Source organism: Anser brachyrhynchus, assembly GCF_964034855.1.
Source record: "Anser brachyrhynchus genome assembly, chromosome: 25".
Classification (NCBI taxonomy): domain Eukaryota; kingdom Metazoa; phylum Chordata; class Aves; order Anseriformes; family Anatidae; genus Anser; species Anser brachyrhynchus.
In genome coordinates, this window is record NC_137718.1 from 1,391,803 (window position 1) to 1,417,614 (window position 25,812).

The window sequence follows — 25,812 nt, forward strand, 5'->3', positions numbered from 1 at the left end:
CCAGCCACCTGGAGCCCAGGGAGCCGACCGCACCCTGAGTGGCACAAGCAGGGCACGGGGGGGCCAGGAGGAGTCCCTGCGGTGACCCGAGGGGCTCCGGCACGCGAGGGTGAGCGCGGGCGGCTGCAGCCCCGTGGGACGCCACGCGCGCTGCCCCGGGCGGGATCTGCCGCCCGCACTCCAGGCCAGCCGATAACCTTGACAGAGCCACTGGCGAGATTACTGCTCAAGGATTTCCTACAAGCGTTTCTGGAGAGAGAAGAGCAAGCACAAAGAGCAAAGAGCTCCCGACAGCGCTGCTGAGCTCAAACCAGCACGTCTGAAGCCCAGAGACGTGGCTGGGCACTCACAGCGAGTGGCGAAAGGCGAACGCTTTTCTCTAGCGCTGATTATTCCCCTGCAGAGCTAAGTATGGGCAAGGTTAGGGATTAGTGCCTCCTTATCCCAAGGCAGTGCACAGAGCCGAGGTCCCCAGGCTCAGCCAGCCGGCAGAGCGGCCCCCAGCACAGCGGGGCAGCTTAGCTGCCTCTGCTGCTTCACCTGCGGGCGCTGCTCCGGGCCTCGGGGCGAGGGGGAGCACGGCGCCTTCCTCCCCCAGGCACCCCGAGGAGCAAACACGGCGAGAAGCGGCACCGCCAGCTAAGGCAAAGCACGGACAGACGCCTCGGTAGGAACTCACCCAGGTGACGAGAGGCTTTGCCCACCCAGGTTCCGCACATGCGATACAACACGACCCATAGAAATCCCCAAACGCGACCCCAGGGTCCCCAAACGCCTGCCCCCCCTCACAAGTGATCGCTTTGCCTGGCTGGGGCCACCCCGACACACCTCCAAGCAGCAGCACCGCACCGAACAGCTCGGCTCCTTTCACCCCACCGGTGGCAACCGGCCATAAATCAGGATCCCCGCCGCGGTTCAGCACCTTATCTGGTCGGACTCGCACGGCTACACACAGCTCATCGGCTGATTCCTGCAAAGTCCATTAAAAAGACTTGGATGTTGTTGAACGCCACAATTAGTTTTTAGTGGAAGCCTCATCAGCTCCAACTCGCCCGCCCTCGGCCGCTGGAGAGAAGCCTCTGGGCTTGAGCGAGACACCACGAGGGGGACCAGAAACAGACCTGGAGCCAACCGAGGAGAGAGATTCGGGAGCACCACAGGCTGAGCGTTTCCCCCAGCTGATGGCCGAGCCGCACGAGAAGCCCCCTGCCAGCAGCGCGGTGTCACACTTGTGCGCGTGTTACACGGCCGCTTCTGCTCCTGCATCCTCTGCACAGCGAGGACACGCGGGAAGGGAGGTAGTCCAAGCAAGCACGAGCTGAGAAGGCTGGTAGAGAAGGAAAAGCCTGAAGGAAATGTGTCTTTTTGCAGAAATCCACACACGCTTTCTCAGCCTTGAAAGCATTTCGCCGGGTCCATTTCATCAAGACTGCTTCGCATGGCACTAACCATATTTTCGAAGTTATTGGAAGGAGACACGAAGCATCCATCTGTTTGCTGAAAGGCAGCAGACATTCACGGCCTCAAGATCCAGATTTTATTTGCAATACTCGAATCTGATGCCTGAGCCCCACGTTCTCCTTTATCCCCATCAGCGCCGAGCCGCGCGCCTTCCCCTGGCACCGCCAGCCCTCCCGCGCCTGGCGCTCTGACAAACCACGGCAGCCTCGCGCTCCAGCCCCGCAGTGGCACGCGGATGCCCTACAGAGACTCCTTTTCTTCTAAGTGATCTTCAAACCTTGGTAATTAATGCACTGTAATTGCGTCAGGTCCTTTAAGAAATTGAAGGCACAGCTCCCGATTGCTGCACAGCAACGCAGCGAACACCGAGGAGGTACCGAAATGGCACAAAACGCGGAATTTGGCTGTCGGTAACGAAGCCACCGCCGGCGTTACGTGATACCGACCGGAGGCCGCTCTCCGCATCCACGAGGAACATCTCGATGCCCGCAGATGGCTCCGGCCACCCGGCACACCGAGATGGCAGTGCCAGGACCGGCTGCCTTCTGCCGCCGGTGCAGCCCCGGGATATCCTGCCCGGCCTCCGAGGAGCACAGCCGAGCCGGGCTGGTCTCCCCTCGCACACGCAGCCAAAAGCCAGGCTATTTTTGGGCACAACGTGTCGGTTCCACCGGCTGTGGGAGTTTGTTTGCGTGGGTTAGTATGATTCGACTACTTTGAAACTTGGCTGAAGCCAGCCACATAATTCCCTTTTTATGGAGCCCCTTTGATGGCCATTTAGCGGAGGGCGAGGCTCAGCCTCAACGGCAGAGACTTGGGGTCAGAGCTCCTAGAAGAGAGACACATAATGACTAACAATGAATCAGCCCTCGGTGGTTTCTTCATTTAAGCGTTAATGCAGCGTATTAAGCCCCTGGACCGGGATCAGCAGAAAGGCCCCGTCTGCAATAAACGAGCACAACGGTTTAACTATGGGATTTCAAAATTGCTCTGGTCAGACCCACGCAAGCTCCGAGGGGAGACACTTGAGCCCGTTTAACCCTGGCTGCAGCGTGCGGCCGCAGGACCGACACCTGACAGATGCCAGCGCCCCTCACAGCTCCCAAGGGAAGCAGAATCCACGCAAGAATCTCTTCGGCCAGGCAGAACTTCAACCAAAAACCTGAACCTCTGCTGTGCCGGCAGCCCCGCAGCAACGTCCCCACACTTCAGCTGCTGCTTACCCGTGACAGCGTCCAGCACCACGGAGCCGCTCTTCCAGCAGCGCGCTGCTATTCCCCCATTTCCTCCTAACAGGATTCCCCCTTCCAACCCAAAGGGGAGCACTGGCTCTCCAAACCCTCCTCCGTCACCCGCGGAGCCTTCGCGGGGCACCTCCGAGGAAGAGAGACGGGCACCGCTTGGCCACCTGCTGCGGCAGCCGCAGCGCTCGGGAGGCAGCGATGCTGCGCACAAGGTGGGAGGCTGCCGTGCCGGAGGCACACAAGCCGTAGCCCCCTCAGCTCCCAGCGACGCTACCTCCGGCGCAGCACAGCAGCAGGCACGAATATTAGCTCCGCTGCCTCACACTTCTGCCCCGGCCAGGGGCGGCCGAGCCAGGGCCGGTTCCGCGGGGCCATTCCCCCGCCCTGCCCTCCCCTCGCAGGGCAGCGCTGCCGGCAGCAGCTACGTGCAGCCCTGCTGCTAACTGTTCGCAGCGCTAGGCTCCTCAGGAAGAGCCCCGGTCTCACACGTAACCGTGCTCCTGCATTAATCTCTTGGTAACCATACGTTATTTCCTACGGCGAGGAAACTGCCTTAATGAAACGTGTAATGCCACTATTTCGGCTCGCGGCTGATAGAGTTAATGCCTCTGTGGGGCTTAATAAATATCCCCCCTTATCCCCACTGCAGCAACTGTGCTTAGCCTCGGCCCATTCCTAGCTCCTCGGCTTTCGCTGCACCTCTCCCCCACCTAAAACAACCCTCTTACAGCACACAGATGATGAGAACCGAAGGCCGTGTAAGCGGTGTTACAATAGCTGTGGATCACCAGCTCCTCTGGCATCCATTGGCCCTGCTTATGGCCAAGAGCAACAAGAAGCGGGGCAGATGAAGCACTAACAAGCACTGAAAAAGAGAAGGACCGGAAGAGGTTACCGGGCAGGGCCCTTGCACGGCTCACTGCGAAGGGAACAGCACCAGAAACAATTCCCCTCCGACGAGGCAGGGAACCCGAGCACACGGCCACGCGCACCGCTGTGGCTATCACGCACCGAACACCACCAGCTCCTGGTTATCCCGCAGCCACACAGCTCGCTGCTGCGTGCCACGGGTCGGGAGGAGCAGGACAACGAGCAGCAGCCGAGACTTCTCCAGCGACTCGGCCGAGAGCAGCTCTGCCTTCGCTTCACGGACACAAATCCAGACCCGTCACGGCGGCCGCGGGAGCCTCCCGCGTTCAGCCACCAACGCGCACTAGGCTGAGCCAGGCTCCTCCAAGGGCTTCAAAGCCTCATTAGGAGCAAAGTCTCCCAGCTGGATTTTTATCCTGGTTCCAAGGTGCCTACCTCCACGAACTCAGCGCAAGATTTTGACCGGTAACTCTAGTTCACCCGAACGCAAGCCACAGGAACTACAGCCAGTCTCCGACAGCAGCACCCCCTCCCAGCTACAGCAGCGAGGTCTCCGATTCCCCAGGAAAGGCTCAGCTCCTTAGAAACCTGGCAAAAGAAATCAGCTTAATTACAGCGTTTGTCCAACCGGACTACAGCTGGCCATGGCAGAAGGGCTGCGTCCTGTCACGGACTAAAGCGTCACGGGTTGGGTTGTGACCCGGTAAGGCAGCTCCAGGTAGCTCCTTAGACAGGAGGCCATGATGCAAAACTAGCTCAAACCGTTCTAGCTTTGTCCATTACCCGGCTGCTGGTTAAAGCTCCCAGAAACTTAAAAATAAGTGGAGAGACAGTTGAAAAAAGTAGAGACGACGGAGCAGGCAGGTCGCAGGACTCGGGAGGTGGCGACGCTCTGCCAGCACCGTGAACTCCCATCGCTATGTCGAGAGAAAAACGGAGACGGAACGAACGCTCAGCTCCCAGCGAGGAGCTCAATACGTGCAGCGCAATGGCTTGAACTCAGAGAAACACCGCTCATAAAGAAGGGAAGGCTTAACATTAACATTTACAGTGCCGCACTACTTGGGACAGCACCAGGGAAACCGCCAAGAAGACTCGCAGGCCCGCTCCGCGGCGGGGCTGGCTCCAGCTGGAAGGGCACAACCAAGAGCAGCGGCTCCCGAAGCCTGCAGCGCAGCACCGTAGAGAGGGGGACAGGAGGTACCTGCTCACCCCGTGCTCCTGAAGTCCCCCCGTTAACACGCATCCATCAGCTCTCATGAAGAAAGGCGGCGCTGGGAACAACTCTGAGCGGAGCTGGAGCTCCAGCGCGGGCGCTTGCACGATGCATCAGTGGCAGCCGTGTGGCAAACGGCTCATTCAGCCGCTCGGAAGGTTCTTAGAGCCCAAATGAAAAAGGGTTTCTCGTGAAACGTCAGAAGGGACAAAGGGAAGCAGGACAGAAGCGGGGAGATGCAGCCAGACACCCTGCAGGTGGATGGGTCCCGCTCAGGGAGCCAGCCCCGGTTCCCGTGCCGCTATGGGAGCGGCGCTCGCACAGAGCACAGGATCCCAGCCTCGCGCGGCCAGGGACTGAATGGAAATCGCCGGCCTGGTTAACGCACACATTGTCAACTGTCCCTTGCTATTTCATTAGCTCCAGCAAAGACAATTACGAATACAGGCCTCCTGCCCTTTAGGATGATTAACATTCCCTTTCGGTAGTGTCCCCAACGCTGCTGACCCACATTCAACTTGTGAAATCCAGTTATATGTAAACTGCAATGCTCTGTGTCAGCAGGACGTGCCAGGCCATTAGAGCCAGGCGCGCCCAGCACACGCTCTCCTCCTCCTCTCTGTAAATAAACGCAGTCCTTCAGTTTCAAAACGGCACAGAAATCCCAGTCCTTTAATACAAGAACAGCCACCAAAGCGCTCTGCCTTTTTTTTAGAGGTAAAAGGGAACACGAGCCAGGAACGCTCAAGCTGTTATCTTCAGATGTCACATCAAAGTCCGCTCGCCCTGGTAAATGTCCATAGGAAAGGAAAACAGGCTGCAGAACCTTATCAAGAGACCACCTTTTACATTCGCGAGCAGCAATGAACACAAGTTATTAATTTTTATCTTCACCGTAACCTGAAAAGACAGGGTACAACGCTCTTAAAATCCGCACGGACACTTGTGCTGGAATTCCTCCCAAGGCAGAGGAGCACAGCTCCCGAGGAGGGGCCGTGATGAGCAAACCAGCTTTTCTCTACGGGAACGTGACACGGGGTCAGGTCCGCGCAGGGATTTGGTGGCTATATTTGAACGCCGCCTGGGTCGTCCACGCAGCTACCGCTGGAAGAGCACATCTCTGGAAGGAGCTGCCAGCGCACGCAACAACCGTGCCCCAGTTGTGTTTAACGTCCAAAGGGTTCTTGCAGACCACCGGTGGGAACGCTTCCCAACGCCTTTGCTTTCCCCTAAGCCATTTCCATGAAGCCGAACTGTTTAAAGTATGGCTGGGCTGAAAACAAAGCTGCCAGCGGCTGTTTGCTGTTCCCCCTGCCGTTTCAAGAAGACTTTCCATGCAGATCTGCCCTTTCCGAGGTATTTTACACCTGTACCTCCCCTCTAACCCCACGAGTCCCAGAGCCCGAAGCAAACAGCTCTTTTCCCCTCCCTCCCTCCTCTCCCCGAGCCAGCAGCGACAGCCTCCGCAGAGAAGGAAGAGTCCTGAGCCAGCAGCACTTGGGACCGAAGGCAAACCGAGCCCCTTCGCTTGCGCTCCTCTTGGCAGGGTGGGATTTTAAGGGAAACCCGACCTTGGAGTTAGGAAAGCTTCCAGGTCCAGTTTCAGCTCCCCGCTACTCTGCCAGTTGCTCCCAGCGCAGGTACCTCATTCACCCAGCGCAGCCGCGGGCGCTGGGGCTGCCTCTGCCCCGCCAGCCGAGGGGCGCTTCAGAAGCACAGAGGGCACCGCAGACACCACCTCCGCTGGGCCCGGCGACACAAGGCAACAAGGAGACCTCCCGTCCCACAGCGAACCCAACCACCCGCACCCCCGTCAGCGCAGACGTTCGGGAGCTGCCGGGCAGCACAGCCACATCCCTCCCACCCACCACGATCCCAGTTTCACCTCTCCCATCACTCACACGCAAAGCATCGAACCTCGCTCCCGTCCTGTCAACCCTGAAGACAGCTTCCAAAGACAACTCTGCGTACATTCTGCCCTTCTCCAGAAAAATCAACCATCTGAACGCAAACAAGAGTCTCTGCTTCGGTATTTTGCAAACTTTGAGTGAACGCCATCCAAGAGAAGCCTTGGCTCAAAAAGAGAGGCTGAAAACAGGGATGCGGCTTGGAGTCAAAGGGCTGATCCCTACTCAAGAGGATCAGGCGTTCGTTTGAGCATCCGAGCTGTTATCGCCCCCGTTCCTACGGGGAAGGCTCAGCTCTGTCATGGCGAAACCAACGGCCGGGCCCTGCAGAGCACAACAGGAGCTGAGCTGCAGGTGGAACCGCGGCATCGAGCGCTCGAAGGCCCAGCGGCCGGTGTCAGTCCGCGCAACACGCGCGGATAAAACCCGCTTCCGAACGGAACTGTCTGGGGGGACGTCGGGCAACTGATTTCTGAACAGAAATAACCGAGGTGAATTTCACCCGGTTACCTGGGCAAAAAGCCAGACCGTCGCCAAGCAGAACAACTTTCTGATTTACGCCGAGGTACCCGCGGAACGCGGCTCTTCCCATTTACATAACGACGCCAGCACCGAGGCCAAACCCCTCGTCCTGCCCCCCCCGAGCGAGGCGCTCCCCAGCCGCCCGGGCAGCCCGGTGCCCGCGCGGGGCCCCGCGGCGTCCCCGGCGGGTCCCGAGGGGGGGGGGCTCGGGGGCTGCCACCGCAGCACGGCCCCTGCCGGGGGTGCCCCGGGGGCCGGCCGCCTGTCAGCCCGCCGGGCCCGCGGCTCGCCGGGCAGCGGGGAGGCGCCGAGCCCGGGCCCGGTGCCCACGACCCGGAGCCCCCCCGCTCCTCACGGCGCGGTTTGGCGGCGCCCGGCCCCGCTCCCCCCGAGCCGGCCCCGCTCCTCGCGGCCCCCTCGGGCCGGGCCGGGCCCTGGCGGCAGGCGGGGCCCCGTCAGCCGCCGGAGCGGGGCAGGGGCGGCCGGGGCAGGCCGCGGGAGGCGCGGGGGGGACCCGGGCCGGGCCGGGCCGCGCCTCGCCGGGCCGTGCCCTCACCTTGGCGCGGGTCACCAGGTGCGTGGCCAGCTTGACGACGGCGAAGTTGCCCTTGCCGATGGTGCGCTCGATCTCGTAGTAGCCGATGCGGGCGGGCCCCGGGGGCCGCGGGGGCGGCGGGGCCGGGGGCAGGCGCGGGGCCGGAGGGGGCCCCCCCGCGCCGCTCGCCGCCGCCGCCGCCGCTGCAGCCGCCGCCGCCATCTTGTCGCGAGGAGCGCGCCCCCTCCCCCCCCCGCGGGGCTGCGGCACCGCGTGAGCTCACCGGGGGGGGGGGCGGCTGCCATGGCAACCCCGCGGGGCGGGGCGGGGCGCGTGACGGCAGCGCGGCGGGGGCGGGGGGAGGCGGGCGTCAGCGCGCGGCGATTGGCCGGGGGGCGGGGCCAGAGGGGAAGGGGGCGGGGTTAAGGGGTGGGCGTGGCTTGAGGGAAGGGGCGTGGTCAGAGGGAGGGGGCGGGGCCGGGAGCCGAGCGCGCCCCCGCGCGGCCTCGGGAGCGCGCAGCCCACCTTTGGGGGGGGGGCGGGGGGCACCGGGGGCGGCCCAGCCCGGGATCTCGGGGTCCGCTCCGAGTACAGCCCCGGGGGGAGGCTCGGCCCCAGCCTCCCCGCCGGGAGCAGGGGCCCAGGACCCCCGCGGTGCCCCCGTAGGAGCGTCATGGCCCCGGTACCGCCAGGCACCGGCAGCCCGAGCCCTGCCCGCCCCCACGAAGCGCAGCACGGCCCCGGGTGGGGGCAGGGCACGACCTCGGGCCCCGCCGGGAGGGCCCGGTTTGAGCCTGGAGCCCCCGCAGGCAGCGCTGGTCACGGTGCGGGGCCGCCCGCCGCCGGTACCGCCGGGCAGGGCGCGGGGACGGGGCCTGCTGTGAGGCACGGCGGGCCCCCGGTAGGGCCCTTCCTCACACGGGGGCACAAACGCGAAGCCCCCGTGGCTCCGTGCCCGCAGACAGGGGCCTGAGGCGGGCCTGGAGCGGCTCCGGGACCGGCGGCGGGACCCGCAGCGCAGGGGGAGGGGCAGGGCCCCGGCCCCTCACAGCCCCGGCCCGCACTGACAGAGCCGCAGGAAGCGGCGCGGTGACGTCACGGCCGCCCCGGTGACGTCACGCCGCCACCGCCCCCGGCCCCGCTCCCCCCTCCCCTAGGGGCGGGACTTCCGGCAGCGCGCCCGGAAGCGCCCCGCGCGCGGCCCCGCCGGGGTTGGCCGCGAGGCGGCGGCGGAAGCGGAAGCGGCGGCGGCGCAGGCGCGGAGCGGAGCGGGCCCGGGCCGAGGCAGGAGGGAGGCGCCCGGCCGAGCGCCATGGAGTCGCGGGGGGAGCCGTGAGTGCGGGGCGGCGCCGGGGCCTGGGCCGCGTCCCCTCCGCGACACGGGGGGCGCCGCACCGACAGCTGCAACGCCGGGGGCTGCAGGCGGCGGGGCCCGGCCTCGCCCCGCGGCCTGGCGCTGCCGCCGCCGCCGCCTCACGCCGTGTGCGCAGGCCGTGCCGGGGATCGGGCCCGCCCGGCCCCGGAATTACCGTGTTTTGCCCCAAAAATCATCTCCGCTTTGTCCTCGGGAACGGGGATCCCCGCGCCGCACCCCTGGGGGGCTCCCGTCGCAGCCCGCCAGGCGGTGCTGCCCGCGGCAGAGCACCCGTCGGTGTCGTTTAGAAACCGACGTGCCCGTTAAAAGGTCCCGGGTCGGCCGTTAAACGGTCTCGGGTCGGGCGTCGGGCAGCGCCCCGGGTTTGCTCGGGATTGTGTTTTTTTTGTGTTTTTGTTGTTTTTTTTTTTTCCCGGGGCCAGCACTGAGCGCAGCCCCCCTGCCCTGTTCTCTCCGCAGGAACCGGATGAGCCACGGGGACTCGAACCCAGCGGCCGTCCCGCACGCCGCCGAGGACGTCCAGGGAGACGACCGGTGGATGTCGCAGGTACGGCGGGGCCGGGGGGGGGGAGGCGCGGGGCGGCTCCCCCCGAGGGGCTGGCGGCGCGCTGGCAGTGCGGTGCCCTGCAGCGGCGTTAGGAGACCTGAGCGCCAGGCTGCGGAACGCCTTTAGGAGATGCTCTGCCTGGGCCGTTAACGGAGGGAAATTGCCGGCCCCTTTGTTAAACAGAGTGCAAAGCAGCGCTCCGCTCCGCGGGTGTCTTTGAAAAGAGCAGAGGCAAAGCATCTGCGCTCCCAGCCTCTTGCTGCAGCGCTTCCTCCCGCACTCAGGGCGGAGCAGCCAGAGGATGCTCGCTGTGGCTGCCTGCGGGTAGTGCCCAGAGCAGGCAAAACGCTGCTCTCAGAGCCAAGAGCTCGTCCCTCGCTGGGGCTCGTGCAGCTGGGAGGGATGCCCAGCAGCTCACGGGTTAACGCGGAGAAAGAAGCGTGCAGGGGGAGCTGCTCGGGCCCCGCAGCAGAGGTACTGGTGAGGAGCGGCCACTCTGAGCTGACACGGCGCTGCTTTCTTTTAACAGCACAATAGGTTTGTCTCGGACTGCAAAGACAAGGAACCCGACGTGCTCTTCGTGGGGGACTCCATGGTGCAGCTGCTGCAGCAGTATGAGGTACTGCCCAACAGTAAGGACGGTTGGGGGGGCCCGCGGGTTAGCACCTCCCACCCAGCAGCGTGTGATCGTGTGCGGTCCTGACAGCTTCTTCTGTTCCGTCCTGGTTTTACTGCTGTCTCTTCTGGCTAGCTCTGCCCCGTTTCCTTCATTTCCCAACGCCCGTACAAAGTCTCCCTGGTTTATCTCCGGCCGTTTGCAGTCCTGCTCTGAAGCAATTTATAACGGCCTCCCCTCGGACACGCGCACAGCCCTTCGCTCCTTCCGTGGACCTCTGGTTCCAAACTCCCCGGAGTGAAATCTCTGTAGGTGTGTCTTGGCCAGAGCACGTTTAACCCTCGGCGTGCTGCGTGCACGAACCTAATTTTCTGGTGCCAAAGGGAAGGTGTTAGAGATGCCCTGAGAAGGGAATTTTGTTTAAGGCTCTGCCTAGGTTTTACGCATTTCCTTAATCCCTAAAACTTTGCTGGAGCAAAACACGAATTTTGCTGCTCCACGGTGGCAGTAGCTGAGTAACTGTTTGAGAGCTGCTTCCCAGTGCCCATCAGGTTTTTTTAGTTGTGTTACCTGGCAATAGAAGGGATTTCTTCAGATCCTAGATGCCTTCAGCAGTCATGTCATTAACTGAGGTTAGGGACACCGTGGTCTACAGCAGCTCCAGCGCTCTGTGTTCCTGACACCAAGTAGCTGTTCAAGAGAACTTCCCCTTCCTTTGTGCCAGGACTGAGTGAGTGAACACCAGCAATTCCACCTCTTCTGGACCTTGGAGTAAAGCCCTGTCCTGTGCTTAAATGCCATTTCTGGAAGTGAGTTTTTGGGTATCGCACTGCTCCTTTCAGTGTCGCTGACGACACTGCGTGTCTGTGCGGTATCTCCTTCACGATCAGGCTGCTCCTCTGAAATGGGAAACTGATCTCTGCTTGCAGATATGGCGAGAGCTCTTCTCACCGCTTCATGCACTGAATTTTGGGATCGGTGGGGACACCACCGGCCACGTTCTGTGGAGACTGAAGAACGGTGAACTGGAGAACATTAAACCGAAGGTATGGCCAGGAAGCCGAACGGGCAGCCTTGTGCTGACTCACAGGAGGCGTCAGCGGTGCACAGCCGAGGGAGCTGTTGTTAACTCTTAAGAGACCTTTTTGTTTGAACAACTCTCGGCACTAAGCATGCATAAAGTGCTGAAACGTGTTTGGCTAAACCAGAAGTGTTTGGGAACAGGGCCGTGCTTTCACACACGTGGGTTTCGCTGCTGAGTGTGCAAATGTCAGAGGAATCTTCAGGAGAGATGGCCTTGCAGCCACAGCGCAGGAGGTGATCAGGCCTGTGATTTACCATCACCAGGTACAGGTTGGAGTTGCAGCGTGTCTCAGGCCTGAGTATTCTCAGCCTCTAGATAGGGGTGGTGAAATCTTTGGTAGAAAGCCAGCAAAGATGTTCAGTACATGTAGCGAAGAACAGCTTCCCAGTCTGCACCTGAGCTGAAGTCCTTTACTGAAGGCACCGAGCGGCCTACCAAGGCGCTGTGGTGCGAGGCAGTGACGCAGGGTGTGCTCCAGCAGGAAGGCAGCGTCACTCGTATTTCTGTTATTTAACAGCATTTAATCTTTCCTTAAAGAAGTTGAGCTGCACGCTTGTGCCTGACCTGAAGGAGCGCGTGCTCTGTAAATGTCGCCTTCTTTTTGACCAGTGTGGGCTCCTGCAGCGTGTTGGCCAAGAGGCTTTGTGGGGTGGGGCGGACTCGGGCATCTCCGAGGCTGAACAGGAAACCTTCAGTCATCCTGGTTTGTCTGTACCGAGGCCTGTGAGATGCCGTTCAAAAGGCAGCGTAACTGACAGCTGAAGACCTCTTGCGTTGTGGGTTTATACTTAAATGTTCTTAACCGAGCTTTCTGGTCGCAGATGATGTTTATACAGGGTTTTCAGGGTCAGCAAGAGTATTAGAACTTGTTCTGAAAAAGCTGCAAACGTTTCTTCTCCTCGTAGGTCATTGTTGTTTGGGTTGGAACAAATAATCACGAAAACACAGCAGAAGAAGTAGCAGGCGGAATCGAGGCCATCGTGCGCCTGATAAATACCCAGCAGCCGCAGGCCAAAGTTATTGTACTGGTATGTCTCCCGGAGTGCTGCGAAAACAAAGCGCTGTGAGGAGGCCCTGTGTTCTCTGCGCTGTGTCCGCCTGATACTGGGAGGGGGGGGGGGGGGGGGAGGGCGGTCGCCTCGTTTATCTTCTGCTTTGTCCGTGCCTCCCCTGCCTCGCTCGGCCCTGCAGAAGTTTAGCTCTGCCAGAGGTGGATGCGATCGTTCCCACTAGCAGCATCGCTGTCCCACTTAGTAATTTTGTGGAAGAAGTCCTGTAAGGGATAAAAGCGCCCAGATCGGAGCGGGGATTTGGAAGTCTTGGTTTGCCTCCTAGTTTTAACAGGTCGGCTGGTGGCTGTCCCCTTGAGAAGCTTAGCGGAGGCATTCAGTGCACCACTGACAGCTTTTGGAAAGAGCACAAGCTGATAGCTTTAAAAATGCAAGTGCCCTGCCAGTTGTGCTTATAGCCCGTCTTCAGTTGCATTTGAAATTAGATCTGAATGGACCGATTAAAGCAATGAGATCCCTCTGTCACAGGCACCCTGAGTCCTGAAAGGATGCTTGCGTTGGCAGGGAAATCGTTACTGTGTGAAAGCTCCTCACTGCCTCTCTCTTGTGTCAGGGCCTGCTGCCTCGCGGAGAGAAGCCAAACCCTCTGCGGCAGAAGAATGCCAAGGTGAACCACCTGCTCAAAGCCTCCCTCCCCAAACTGCCCAACGTCCAGCTGCTGGATGTGGACGCCGGCTTCGTGCACTCGGATGGCACCATCTCGTACCACGACATGTTTGATTTCCTGCACCTGACGGGAGGGGGCTACGCCAAGATCTGCAAACCCCTCCATGAACTGATCATGCAGCTACTGGAGGAGACCCCTGAGGAGAAACGAGCTGCTCTGGCCTGATTAGCTGCCGTCAGTGTTAACATCCTCCAGCCCATCAGATCAGTTCTGTCACTGGCACTACAGAATCCTTCTTTCTTAAAGCACTTTCCATTGTAGAATGTTACGGATGCTCGTACCTAGTGTTTTGAGGGGGAAGGCTGATGTTTAACTGGTCTTGTACATACGAGGGCCGGCTTGGTTGGTTTTATTGCAGGAGGAAATTAGCTGAAGAAGAGTTTTACTTTTAAACCATTCCTCATTTAAAATGAGAACAGGACTGTCACTCTGTGCCCCTCTCACGTATTGTTGCTCTGTGGTTGTCCTAGAACCTGTTAGCCTGTCTCTGACAGCCCGTACACAGCTCCTGGCTCACCGTTCCTGGCTGTAGGGGTTGTGCTCTGTGTATTAGCCTGTGAACAGGAGTCACTTCCCACTTGCTAATAACAGATCAGATGCATTTTTTCAGTCTCGGTCCCACCTTTTAACGTTTTCTTTCTTTCCTTTTTTCCTTTTTTTTTTTCCTGCTGGGGGTGGTTTAAGCGACACGTGTCGCTTTCTCACTCCTTCTTTCTGAAGCAGCATGAAACTGGAATTCAGACGTGTAACGAAACAAACCGCTAACTGAGCGTGTGTAACACTGCCAGGTGCTTGTGCTCGTGCTTGCTTCACCATGCCGGGCAGCTGGGGCACTCCTCATTCCGCGCAGCTTTCCCTGTGGGCAGTCTCATTCAGGCGCTGCTGGCTGTCCTGTTCTCTGCTCCTGTCTGTGTATGGTGTTGCTGGCTTTTAACAGTTGTTCAGTTTAGGATTTTTAATTATCCAGTTAATATCACACAAGGTAGTTACTTCCTCGCTACTATAGAACTGACATTTCATTCCTTTGAGTTGCCTGTGCTACAGGGCTCTTCACAGTGCTGTTCATCGTTCTTTTCTTTGTTTTTTTTTTTAAGTATGACTGTTACACCCTTTTTTTTTTTCTAAAGAAAACCCGTATGAATAACCCCTTTTTGCAAGGCCTAAATCAGTCTGAAGCTTTACAGATTCAAAGGTGTATATTTCTTTACTGCTTCTGTTTTACTTGTATAAACATTTTATTCAAGCAACTACAGCCTCTTACAGTAAAAAGCGAAGCCGAGGTGTAGCCTCTTCCTGCCCTGGACGCGGCTCACCTCCAGGCAAGGGAGCCAGTGCAGCGAGCGCCCTCTCACAGGGGCTGCGAGTAGGTGGGATTTTTTTTGTTGTTGTTATGAGAGCTGGTTATAGTCTACTAGTGGTGGTATGAAAACAGCCTTTCATCTAAAAGTGAAAGCTGCTCTTTTTTGAAAAGAAACCGTTTTGGACCCTAAACGCAGAGCCCTAGACGAATAGCTAAATATACTTGCAAATAAAGTAATTTTAACCCAAGTCTGTTCTTCCTCGGCTTACCTGCCGCAGCTGGAGCGTGGCAGCGCTGGGCAGACGCGGCAGCGATTCGCGCTGCGGTAGCTGCCAGCTGCCAGCGCAGATCCCTGCACCTCTCTGGGTGCGAGAGCCGTCTGCAGCCAGGCACGCTCCTCTGGGCAGGTAAACGGGAGAGGAACCGACAGCTTCTTAGCGGGCACTCCGTGCTGTATGCTTACTGAGGGGTGTTTAGGTGTCCAGGTTGCTTGCTGTGCCCTGCTGCAATGAAAGTACATAGGTACTGTATATAGTCTGTCTGCCCTTTTTTATAATAAAGGGTGCTGGTGTTTAACGCAGTCTATAATCTAGCATTAAGGAATACTTTTATGTCCCCACTACATTCCCCTCTTCCTGTAGATTTGATCATAGCAGGATTTCTGCCTGGATTGCATGCATAGTGTGTGTTTTGTTTCCAGTATATGTGATCTACACACAGATGAAGGAAGGATGAAGCTTTCCAATTCCCCGAAATAAAAGTAAAAAGTGTTGGAGTGCTGTAGTAGAAGGAGGATGATTGTCTTACCCCGTGAACCAGGCCAGGAATGCGCTGTTCCCCACGCCCCGCTCAGCCTATGCACTCTGTAGCCCTGCTGCCTTGCAGAGGGGGCCTTAAGATAAAGGTATCCACGCTTCCGATTAGATGCTTGCTGGAGAAGCCGGTGTAAGAAAAAGTGTAAAATCAAGTGTTGAAAATCCATTGCAGTGGAGGATTCTTGGGGAAAAGATTTATTGTCCCCCCTCCACGCACACACCCCTAGGGAGAAGGGATAAAGCGCCCTACTCCCTGCGAGCTTTTCAGCTTTCTAGGCTTTTATGAGAAGGCAGCGTGATAGTTTAATCTATGCATCCCTGCTTCCCTCCGTGCTGTCGCTGCGTTTGGTTAAAGAGACGCTAACCAGGGATGTGTCCTCCAATAAAAAGCTCCAACTTCTCAGCTAAGCGCCCGTGCAACTGAGGCTGTGTCCGGCTGTGAGTCAGCCGCTCTTGGCGGGGCGCTGAGTGGAAGGAGAGAGGTTGGGCAGGTCCGTGGCTCCTCTGCAACGTGACCGAGAGCAGCTCTGCCGGGGCTCTGCTTAAGCTTGGCTTGCTGAGGTGCCACGCTCTGCTTGGTTCGGTGTTCGCAGCCCTCCTCCTCGGCTGCCGTAACCGTCACGGACAGGTGCTGATGCTGCACAAGGAAAGGAAGGACAGCTTTTTTTTTTTTTTTTTTCCTATGAGACTTTAGCTGTGCTTGGGGCTGTCTGGTGAGAAACTGTCCCGTGCAAAATTGAGAAGTTTTGTGTGAGGGCAAGGAGGGATTCTGCCTCCTCACTGAGCAAATACTAAAAACCGAGTGCCTCACCAAAGGAAGCATAGAAAAGCTTCAGTTGCAGCTTTGGGCGACCGATGTCCCTTGGGATCGGGGCTGGGCTGGGCTGCCCCAGCCCGGCCAGCATGAATTATTTCATTGTTAATGGTTGGCTGTGAAAGAACTGGCCCTTTGGGGCTTTTTTCCTTTTGTAAACAATCCAGTTGCGTTTTTCAGTTCTGTGCTGAAGCCTGGTATCTTGTCTGTACAGCGGCCTGCGAGCACTGCCAGTTCCCTATTTATTGCAGCAAAGAGAAAAGATGTGAAAGGACAGAAAAAAGTGTCTGGGGACTTGGGGAGGAGGGGGGTGACGCTCCAGGCACGTGGTGGGGACCTCCGAGGAGGCAGCGGCCTCCCCACCTGCTCGGAGGCGCTGCCCTGTTTCTGCTCACTGACTTGAACCTTCCCAGGAAGAAATTGTGATTCTGCTTTGGCAAAAAAAAAAAAAAAAAAGAAAAAAAAAAGCATCAACTGGTAGAACTCACTCTGTCTAGTGCATATTTCAATATAAATGTAAATGTTTCACCCCAACGTGTTCCGGCCTGTGTGTGTGTGTGCGCGTGCGTCTCCCGTTCCCTGTGCTGGCTGCCTCGTGTGTCCCGTCAGTGCTGGGGGGCCGCCGGACCGGCTGCCGAGGTGCTGCTGGGTCGGGGGGAGCTTCCAAAGAGAAGCCTTTCACCAGGTAAATCCGCAGCGTTCCCTCCCGTGGTTGTTTGGGGTCGTGCTCGTCTGGGTCCTCGCTTCTCGTTTAGTCTCCGTTCTTACTTCTAGTCTTTGGTTTTTGTTTGTTCCTGTGTTTTCCCTTTCCTTTCACCACCGTTTTAAAGCGATGCGGAGTTTTTCTGTACCCGAAGCTCTAAATAATGTTCCGCAAGCGGAGGTAACTGGTGTTTTGGCCCTGGACAGGATGTATTAGCTTGCTTCTGATTGCTCTGTGATTTGATTTTAAGCCTTGACATGAATAGGGAATGCACATCGCTCCAGCATCGACCTCCGAGTCGGTCCAGCGGAGGCAATACTTGGACAGGAGTCGGGCGTTAGCAGCGGCTCAGCTCCTGGCCCTGGCTCTGCCCCGAGCACACCGTGGCTGCCACCAGCCCCCGACCCGCAACCGGGGAGCAGCGTGCGACCGCGGGGTGCTCGGAGCCCCTCACCCCTGGAAATAAAGGAGCGCCGCAGCGAAGCTCCGCGGCCCTGCGTGGGCCGGCCGGGGACCTGGGGCAGCGGCGGTGGGTTGGGGGCTCCTGCCCGGGAGGGGTATTGGGGAACAGGGGGTGCTTAGGAAGGAGGGACATTTAGGAACAGGACATTTAGGGACAGGGGGTGTTTAGGAACAGGACATTTAAGAACACGAGACATTTAGGAACAGGACGTTTAGGACCAGGGGTGTTCAGGAGCTGCCCAGCCCCCTTGTGCTGTACGGCCCCCGGGTAAGGGGGGGAGGCCCGCGGGCGCCCCGGGGCTGCGGCGGTCGGTCTGTCCCTCGGTCCGTCGGTCCGTCGGTCTCTGTCGGCCTGTCCCCGTGCCCGCCCGCCCGTCCCAGGGCCCCGCTCCCCGCGGTGGCTCCGGGGCCGCCCTCGGTCGGCGCCGCCCGCGCGTCACTTCCCCGCCCGGCCCTGACGTCACCGCCGGGACGTGTTTACCGGGCGGCACCGGCACCGGCACCGGGCATCGGCACCGGGACCGCCGCCGGCACCGGGCGTCGCGATCCGCACCGCCACCGGGAACCGGGCACCGGGAGCCGCACCGGGCACTGCCACCGGGAACCGGGCACCGAGCACCGGCACCGCGATCCGCACCGGGAACCGAGCACCGGGAACCGGGCACCGAGCACCGGCACCGCGATCCGCACCGGGAACCGGGCACCGGCACCAGCACCGGCACCGCCTCGCCCCCCGCGCCATGGGTCCGGGCTCCCCGGCGCGCCCCGGCTGACCCCCCCGGTCCCCCCCCGGTCCGCCCCCGGTCCCCCCCCGGTCCGCCGCAGCCCAGCCGGGGATGCTGGCAGGATGCCGCCCGCCGGGGCCGCCGCGCTGGCCTGGGCGCTGCTGTGGGCGCTCGCCCCGCCGCCAGCCCTGCCCGAGCCCCAGCAGCGCCGGCAGGTGCAGGAGAAGGAGGCCACCTTCGACAGGACCTACTCGGACTGGGTGGACGGCGACCTGCTCAACATCTACGCCTTCAACCACACCGTGCTGCGCAACAGGGTGAGCGGGGCGCCGGCCCGAGGGGGCTCGCGGGGGCCTTTTGGGGCCTGGGGCCCGTTTTTGCGGCGCGTTCCCGTTTTTGGGGTGTTCCCCCTTGTTGGGGTGCGTTCCCCTCGTTGGGCTGTTCCCCTTGTTGCGGTGCGTTCCCGTTTTTGGGGTGCTCCCCTTGTTGCGGTGTGTTCCCCTTGTTGGGGTGCGTTCCTGTTTTTGGGCTGTGCTCCCCTTGTTGGGCTGTGTTCCTATTTTTGGGCTGTGTCCCCACTTCTGGGCTGTGTCCCCGCTTTTGGGCTGCGTTCCCCATTTGGGCACCCAGGAGTCGGCCCAAGGCAGTGCCTCTGCCACCCCAGGGAGCCCCGGGCACCAGCGTGGCCGTGCAGCCCCGCGTCACCCTGCCCCGGGTGGCAGCGGAGCCGGGCGCCCTGGGGACAGCAGACGGGCGGCGTCCCCTCATCAGCAAGGGCCAACATGTCTGCCGAGCAAAGTCCATCCAGCGGGGCGCCGCTGCCCGGCCAAAGCGTCGCCTTCGCGCTGTCCCCGCAGACAGAGGGAGTCCGGGTGTCGGTGAACGTCCTGTCCGACCACAAGGACCTGCCCGTGCTCTTCGTGGTGAGGCAGAAGGAGGCGGTGGTCTCGTTCCAGGTGCCGCTCATCCTACGGGGCCTGTGAGTGTCGGCGGGGCTCAGGACCCCCCGGTGGGGGTCCCGTGGGCACGGGGTGGGCAGCGGTCGGTGGCACGGCACGGCACAGCACGGCGGGGTCTGCCTGCCCCAGGTACCAGAGGAAGTACGCGTACCAGGAGGTGAGCCGCACGCTGTGCCAGCCGCAGACCAAGGCGGAGGTGGAGACCCAGCACTTCTACGTGGACGTCTCCACGCTGTCCCTCAACGCCTCCTACCAGCTGCGCGTCACCCGCGTGGAGAACTTCGTGCTGCGGTGAGGGGCCCGACCCCGTCTCCCTGCCCGCTGCCACCCGGGGCTGCTCCTCCCCGGGCAGCCGCTGCCCTGGCCGGCCCTCATCCTTCCTTCCCTGCTCTCCGCAGGACGAACGAAGCCTTCAGCTTCAATGCCACGGCATCGCAGCCGCAGGTGAGGGGCTGGGCTGGCAGGGCACGGGCTCCGCGCCGGGGGGAGCGGCACGGGCAGCGACGTGCCCTTCTCCCCCCAGTACTTCAAGTACGAGTTCCCCGAGGGAGTGGACTCGGTGATTGTGAAGGTGACCTCGGCCATGGCTTTCCCCTGCTCCGTCATCTCCATCCAGGACATCCTGGTAGGTTTGGGCTGTGGGGACTCCCCCGGGGGACCCGCGGTGCTCAGCAGAGCTGACTGCCCCTTGCACCCCGCAGTGCCCCGTCTACGACCTGGACAACAACGTGGCCTTCATCGGCATGTACCAGACCATGACCAAGAAGGCGGCCATCACGGTGCAGGTGGGCGCGGGGCCGTGCCGCTGCCGGCCGGTGTCGCTTAGCGTGGGGACAGGCCCCGGCCATGGGGCTCAGCCCCACGGGGACCCACACGGCCCGGCCCGGCGCTGCTGATCCTTGTCTCTCGCCCCGGGACGGCCGCTGCAGAAGAAGGATTTCCCCAGCAACAGCTTCTACGTGGTGGTGGTGGTGAAGACGGAGGACGAGGCGTGCGGGGGGCCTCTGCCCTACTACCCCCTCTCCAAACACACCTCCCCAGGTAGGCGCCTGGCGGGGGGAGGCTTGCTGCTGCGGGGCCGGTGCTGGGCACGGGGCTGACCCCCGCCCCGCGGAGCTGACCGCTGCCCTTGCCTCCTGCAGATGAGCCCGTGGATCAACACAACCGGCAGAAGATGCTGGAGGTGATGGTGTCCCCTGCCATAACCTGTAAGCCTGGGTGGGAGACTGCTCCGGGCGCTGTTAGCGGCTGGGAGCTGCGGGGTGCTGCAGGGACCCCGGGACAGGTCCCCGGGGCCACCGCTCGCCCTGAGCCTCGTCCCGGCTCTGTCCGCAGCGGAGGCGTACGTGAGCAGCATGCTCTTCTGCCTGGGCATCTTCCTCTCCTTCTACGTCCTCACGCTGCTCATCGCCTGCTGGGAGAGCTGCCGGTGAGCGCTCTGTGGCCCCCCAGCCCCTGCCGACCACCCCGTCCCCTCCCGGTGCTGCGCCCGTGGCAGCCGTGCCCCTGTCCCTGCCCCACGGAGCGGTGCCACCCACAGCCCCGGCACCGCGGCCGCCCTGCGGCGCTGCTCACGGCCGCTTCCTTCGGCAGGCAGCAGAAGAGGAAGGGGCTCCTGGCAGCCATGGACTCGCCCAGCCTGGACACGGGTGAGGGGTACTGGGGGCGGCAGCGAGGGGATGTCCCTGGGGTTGGTGGGTTTTTTCCCCTTTCAAGTAAGGCCAAAAAGCAGGGACGGGAATGTCCTGGGGTTTGGCTTCTCCGCTCTGGGACTGACGCAGCTGGGCTGGGGCTTGAGCACCTGACTGAGTCTCTCTCTCTCTCTTTCCATGACTTTCTGGCGACTCCCAGCATCTTTACTGGGTAGGTGCCAGCGTTTGCTCTGTCCGTGCGAGCCGCTGCCCGGGCCGTGCCCCCATGCCTGGCCTCAGGCAGGGGCGCAGGGCACTGCCCCGCACCGATCGGCTGCACAGCCCCGTGCTGGGGGTGCTGCTGGTGGCTGCCCCCGGCTGATGGAGCTGTGCGTCCCCTCCTCTCCTGCAGGGCACTCCCGCAGCATCCCCGACTCCTTCCTGGGGCACGTCCCCTACGACACCTACGGTTACGGCTCCTTCGGTGAGTGCCACGCGCTGCCCCTCACCTCCCTGCCCGCGGGGGCCGGTGGCCGTGCCGCAAGCCCACCCTGTCCCTCCCCCCAGAGAACGGCTCCTCCGGCAGCACCGAGGCCGCCTCGGGCAGCGTGGGCTCTGCAGAGGTCCCCTACGGATACGTGGGTGAGTCCTGCGCCGCGCCGCGCCGCGGAGCCAACGTGCCAGGGCTGCCCCGAGGGCACCGACCGGTGGCAGCTCAGCTCTGCCTCTCTCCGTCCCCTGGCGGCCCCTGTCCCTCCCTGTGAGCCTGCGTTGGGGTCTCCACGTGGGCACCACCGGCTGGCGACATGCCGGGGAGCCTCCCGAGGTGCCGGCGGTGCGCTGGGTCCCTGTCCTGCCCCAGTAACTCTCGCTTTCCTTTGAAGGGCAGGACCAGTTCAAGCGGCGCGTCCCCTCCGCCCCGATGAGGCAGCTGTGCATTGCTATGGGTAGATGTTGGTGCTGAGCAGGGACGGTCCAATCAAACCAATCTGCCCTGCCCCGAGCTTTGCCCCGGGCGCAGCCCCCGCCGTGCCCGCAGCCGCTCTGCCCCAGCCCCGCACGGCCCAGGGCTGCCACCGGCGCGGCCGAGTCCCGGTGCAGGACCGGGCTGAGCTAGAGGGGAGGCGCGGGTGTAATTGGGGGTGATTGGTGTCGGCGAGGAGGGCTTGGTCCTGCGGGGTGCTGTGGTCCTGGCACCGCTGACCCCCCCGGCTCTGGCGCAGGGGAGCGGTCGCTGGAGAACGTGGCCGGCCGGCCCCGGCTGGACTCGCTCAGCTCGGTCGAGGAGGACGACTACGACACGCTGGCCGACATCGACTACGACAAGAACGTCATCCGCACCAAGGTGTGTCCCCGTCGGGGCTGCGCGGGGCCGTGCCGGGGCGCCCAGCCCTGCCCTGCCGCCTGCCCCCCTGCGACCCTGCCTCTCCTTCCAGCAATACCTCTGCGTGGCCGACCTGGCCCGCAAGGACAAGCGGGTGCTGCGGAAGAAATACCAGATCTACTTCTGGTGAGCAGGGGAGGTGCGGGTGGGGGGGCTCGGGACGGCGACCCCACGGTGCCCCCCGCGGGTGGCAGGGCACCCTGGTGACACCGCTGTGCCCCTCCCAGGAACATCGCCACCATCGCCGTCTTCTATGCCCTCCCCGTCATCCAGCTCGTCATCACCTACCAGACGGTGAGCGGGGTCTGGGTGCCTGTTCCCAGGGAGCTGTCCCAAGCCGTTCTCCACCCGCGATGGGAACGTCCCTGTGCCCCCGGGCGTCCCCCTGCGTCCTCTCCCTGCCACCTCCCGCTCTCACTGTGCCATGCCTGCAGGTGGTGAACGTCACCGGCAACCAGGACATCTGCTACTACAACTTTCTGTGCGCCCACCCGCTGGGGAACCTCAGGTAGGGGCGGCGGGCGTGCAGCCGGGGTGCCCCGCGCGTGGGGCAGGGCTGCGGGGGGATGGATGGGGGGGGTCCTGGGGCACTGACGGGCTGAACCGCTTCCCGCAGCGCCTTCAACAACATCCTCAGCAACCTGGGCTACGTCCTGCTGGGCTTGCTCTTCCTGCTCATCATCCTGCAGCGGGAGATCAACTACAACCGGGCGCTCATGCGCAACGACACGCACGCCCTGGTAGGGGACGCGCGGCCGCGGGGCTCTGCGCCCGGGGGGGCTCAGCTTCCCCAGGCACCACTTCCCCTCCTCTCTGGCCCCGCAGGAGTGCGGCATCCCCAAGCACTTCGGGCTCTTCTACGCCATGGGCACGGCCCTGATGATGGAGGGGCTGCTCAGCGCCTGCTACCACGTCTGCCCCAACTACACCAACTTCCAGTTCGGTGAGTGCCGCCCTGGCGCCGCGCCGGGGGCCGCCCCCAGCCCCGCTGACCGCTGCCGTCCCGCAGACACCTCCTTCATGTACATGATCGCCGGGCTCTGCATGCTGAAGCTGTACCAGAAGCGGCACCCCGACATCAATGCCAGCGCCTACAGCGCCTACGCCTGCCTGGCCGTCGTCATCTTCTTCTCCGTCGTCGGCGTCGTGAGTGCGGGCGCGCGGCGGGGCCGGGCACGGCTCGGGGTGGCCACTTCTCCAGCCCGCTGCCCGCTCCTCTCTCCCCCCAGGTCTTCGGCAAAGGGAACATGGCCTTCTGGATCGTCTTCTCCGTCATCCACATCGTGGCCACCCTGCTGCTCAGCACCCAGCTCTACTACATGGGGCGCTGGAAGCTCGGTGAGGGCTGGGTGGGTTTACCTGGGGGCCTGGCCCCAAGCAGGGCAGGGCTGGGATGGGCAGGGGCTGGCTCCGGGACCCCCAGCACTACCTCCGGGACCCCCAGCACTACCTCCCCTCTCCCTGCAGACTCGGGCATCCTGCGCAGGATCCTGCACGTGCTGTACACGGACTGCGTCCGGCAGTGCAGCGGGCCCATGTACGTGGTGAGTGATGGGAGGGGAAGGGACGTCGCTGCCCGCGAGCTTGCTGGCCACCGGCCTGGGGCTGTGCTGAGACGTGGCACACAGCAGACCCTCCCCAGCCTGGCCGGGTGCCCCCCAGGCCCTCTCCTCACCCCGTCCCGTCTCCCTTCGCAGGACCGAATGGTGCTTTTGGTCATGGGAAACATCATCAACTGGTCGCTGTAAGTGCGGAGCCGGGGGCAGGCGAGGCCCCCACGCTGCTTCCTCCATGGCCAGGCCCCCCCATCCCCGCTGCTGCCCCTGCCCTGCTCCCCCCAGCCCGGGCCAGCCCCCGGGCTGAGGACACCCAGCTCGTGGCAGCTGTGGGCTGAGCACGGCCCCTGCACCCGCGGCACCGCAGCGTCCCCCTGCACCGCCCCATCCCCTGCAGGAGCAGCCCTTGGGGGAGCTGCCAGGAGGTCTCGGGGGGGCAGCAGGGCACGGGGGGGGGGACACCCCAGGCTGAGCTGACCCCGCTGCCTCTCCCTGCCTCCCCAGCGCTGCCTACGGCCTCATTGTCCACCCCAATGACTTTGCTTCCTACCTGCTGGCCATCGGCATCTGCAACCTGCTACTCTACTTCGCCTTCTACATCATCATGAAGGTGCGAGCGGAGCCCAGCCCCGGGCCGGCCGTGCGGGGAGGGCACCGGGGACGGGCGTTTTGGGGGTGCTCAGCCGGAGGCTGCCCGCTGGGGCTGCTGGGCACTGCCTGCGCGGTGACCCCGGCCTCTCCTCCAGCTCCGCAGCGGCGAACGCATCAAGCTCATCCCCTTGCTCTGCATTATCGGCACCTCCGTGGTCTGGGGCTTCGCCCTCTTCTTCTTCTTCCAGGGGCTCAGCACCTGGCAGGTAGGCGGTCGGGCGGCGCGGGGCGCGGGGTGGCTGCGGGGTGGGCACGGTGACAGCTCGCCCTGTCCCGGACAGAAAACGCCGGCCGAGTCTCGGGAGCACAACCGCGACTGCATCCTGCTCGACTTCTTCGACGACCACGACATCTGGCACTTCCTCTCCTCCATCGCCATGTTCGGCTCCTTCCTGGTAGGTGCCGCCCGCCCGCACAGCGCCCGGGGTTGTCCCCACAGCCATGGGAGCCCGGGGGCTCAGTGAGGGGGCGCAGCTCCCGGCCCTGCCCGCAGCCCCGGCCCACCGCGCCTCCGCTCCCCTCTCCGCAGGTGCTGCTGACGCTGGACGACGACTTGGACTGCGTCCAGCGGGACAAGATCTACGTCTTCTAGGGGCCCGGCAGCAGAGGGGCCGCTGCCCCGCGGTGTCGCCGCCTGGGGCTGTGCCAAAAGCCCGGCCGGAGCCCCCCGGGGAGGACTGCCCGTGCTGGGGGTCCGCCAGCCTCTCCGTCCCCTCCCCGCCGTGCCTCCTCCTCACTGTGCTGGGCCCCCAGCGGGTGCCTGTGGCCCCCCCACCCCGGCCTGCCCAGCACGTGTCTTAGCCGAAAATGGGGCCGGGGACCCCCTATGGTGGCCTGGCCCTTCTCTTGCACCGGGGGCTGCGTGGCTGCGTGTTGTCCCCCGTGGCGCCCGTCCGTGGCGACAAGTGACACTGGAAAAGGTGCTGCTGCTGCTGGGACGCGCGGCCCCATACGCACACGGGTGTGGGACCTTCAGTGCCTACTGCCAGTTTTGGGGAGCGGAGCGCGGCGGCGATGCCTTCGCGCCCCGGTGCCGGGGCGGCCAGCGGGGGCCGCATCCTGCCGAGCCCCTCGCCGAGGCTGCCGGCCGGTTTTCTCCTCCCGTCCGCTGCTCCTGCAGCCGGCTGCGCGGGTGTGCTCCGGGCGGCCGTGCCGGGAAGCGGCTCCCATTAAAGTGTCTGCACTTTACCCGTGCCTGCCTCCTCCTGCGGGGCCGGGGCTGGGGCACCCCGCGTCCTGCACCCGGGGGGGGGGGCTCGGCGGGGCTGCCCGCGCTGCCGCTGGGTGTCAGCCGCACTCTGCTGCTCCGCCAGCCTCCCCCTCGCCTCTTGGGAAGCTGAGAGGCCCCCCCAGGGCTGCCCCCCTCCAGGCTGTGGGGCTGGAGCTGTGCCCTAGGGGATGGGAGCTGCTGGGAGCGGGGTTTGGGGTGGGGGGGGCTTGGGGAGACAGGCAGCGCACCCATGGGTGTAGGGGTGCCCAGGGAGGCTGCGGGTCGTGGGGCTGTGCCCCCTCGCTGAGCCCCTGGGCTCCCGTGGCCGTGGGGACAATCCTGGAGCTGTGGCTGTGTCCTGCTGGAGCTCCTGGCACTGCGGGGGGGCCGGGGAGGGCTGGGGACGGAGCCATGGATGTGCTGGGGTGCGTGAGGCCTTGGGGGCTGCGGGTCCCTGGGGCTGCGGGTCCCTGGGGCTGCGGGTCCCT

General features: G+C 62.8%; 3 protein-coding genes across 7 annotated transcripts in view; 2 read left to right on the top strand and 1 right to left on the bottom strand.

Moving 5' to 3' along the window:
* Nucleotides 1-7,982, bottom strand: part of SIK3 (SIK family kinase 3) — an 84,271-nt gene extending 76,289 nt beyond the window's left edge. For all 4 annotated transcript variants that reach the window (XM_080567645.1, XM_080567643.1, XM_080567644.1 and 1 more), the window contains exon 1: nt 7,777-7,982. In XM_080567645.1, coding sequence (XP_080423771.1) covers nt 7,777-7,977 — 201 coding nt within the window. In that variant the 5' untranslated portion in view covers nt 7,978-7,982. The remainder of the gene's footprint in view (nt 1-7,776) is intronic.
* Nucleotides 7,983-8,926: 944 nt separating this feature from the next.
* On the top strand, nt 8,927-16,577 carry PAFAH1B2 (platelet activating factor acetylhydrolase 1b catalytic subunit 2). Its single transcript, XM_080567658.1, has 6 exons — nt 8,927-9,087; nt 9,590-9,677; nt 10,207-10,296; nt 11,223-11,339; nt 12,283-12,405; nt 13,001-16,577. The coding sequence occupies exons 1-6, from the start codon at nt 9,068-9,070 to the stop codon at nt 13,277-13,279; spliced, it is 717 nt and encodes a 238-aa protein (XP_080423784.1). The 5' UTR covers nt 8,927-9,067; the 3' UTR covers nt 13,280-16,577.
* Nucleotides 16,578-17,640: 1,063 nt separating this feature from the next.
* Nucleotides 17,641-25,302, top strand: SIDT2 (SID1 transmembrane family member 2). 2 transcript variants are annotated; one of them, XM_080567646.1, is made up of 27 exons: nt 17,641-18,250; nt 18,791-18,912; nt 19,022-19,183; nt 19,291-19,336; nt 19,416-19,517; nt 19,594-19,677; nt 19,822-19,933; nt 20,035-20,100; nt 20,228-20,321; nt 20,486-20,541; nt 20,936-21,007; nt 21,091-21,165; nt 21,408-21,470; nt 21,747-21,868; nt 21,960-22,033; nt 22,135-22,201; nt 22,342-22,415; nt 22,524-22,647; nt 22,733-22,850; nt 22,917-23,053; nt 23,137-23,245; nt 23,375-23,451; nt 23,605-23,651; nt 23,968-24,073; nt 24,210-24,320; nt 24,396-24,509; nt 24,644-25,302. In XM_080567646.1, exons 1-27 carry the CDS (start codon nt 18,056-18,058, stop codon nt 24,704-24,706), a joined length of 2,592 nt encoding a protein of 863 aa, XP_080423772.1. In that variant the 5' UTR covers nt 17,641-18,055; the 3' UTR covers nt 24,707-25,302. The 2 variants fall into 2 exon arrangements, with proteins under 2 accessions (XP_080423772.1, XP_080423773.1); XM_080567647.1 differs by lacking the exon at nt 21,408-21,470.
* The last annotated feature ends 510 nt before the right edge of the window (nt 25,303-25,812 follow it).

Bases quoted from the DNA above. Each gene is read 5' to 3' on its own strand.
- PAFAH1B2 (XM_080567658.1), top strand. From the start codon at position 9,068: ATGGAGTCGCGGGGGGAGCC. The intron at 11,340-12,282 runs GTATGGCCAGGA...TTCTCCTCGTAG, and splicing joins TGGAGAACATTAAACCGAAG to GTCATTGTTGTTTGGGTTGG. The intron at 12,406-13,000 runs GTATGTCTCCCG...CTCTTGTGTCAG, and splicing joins AGGCCAAAGTTATTGTACTG to GGCCTGCTGCCTCGCGGAGA.
- SIDT2 (XM_080567646.1), top strand. From the start codon at position 18,056: ATGCCGCCCGCCGGGGCCGCCGCGCTGGCCTGGGCGCTGCTGTGGGCG. The intron at 19,184-19,290 runs GTGAGGGGCCCG...TGCTCTCCGCAG, and splicing joins GTGGAGAACTTCGTGCTGCG to GACGAACGAAGCCTTCAGCT. The intron at 24,074-24,209 runs GTGCGAGCGGAG...CCTCTCCTCCAG, and splicing joins CCTTCTACATCATCATGAAG to CTCCGCAGCGGCGAACGCAT.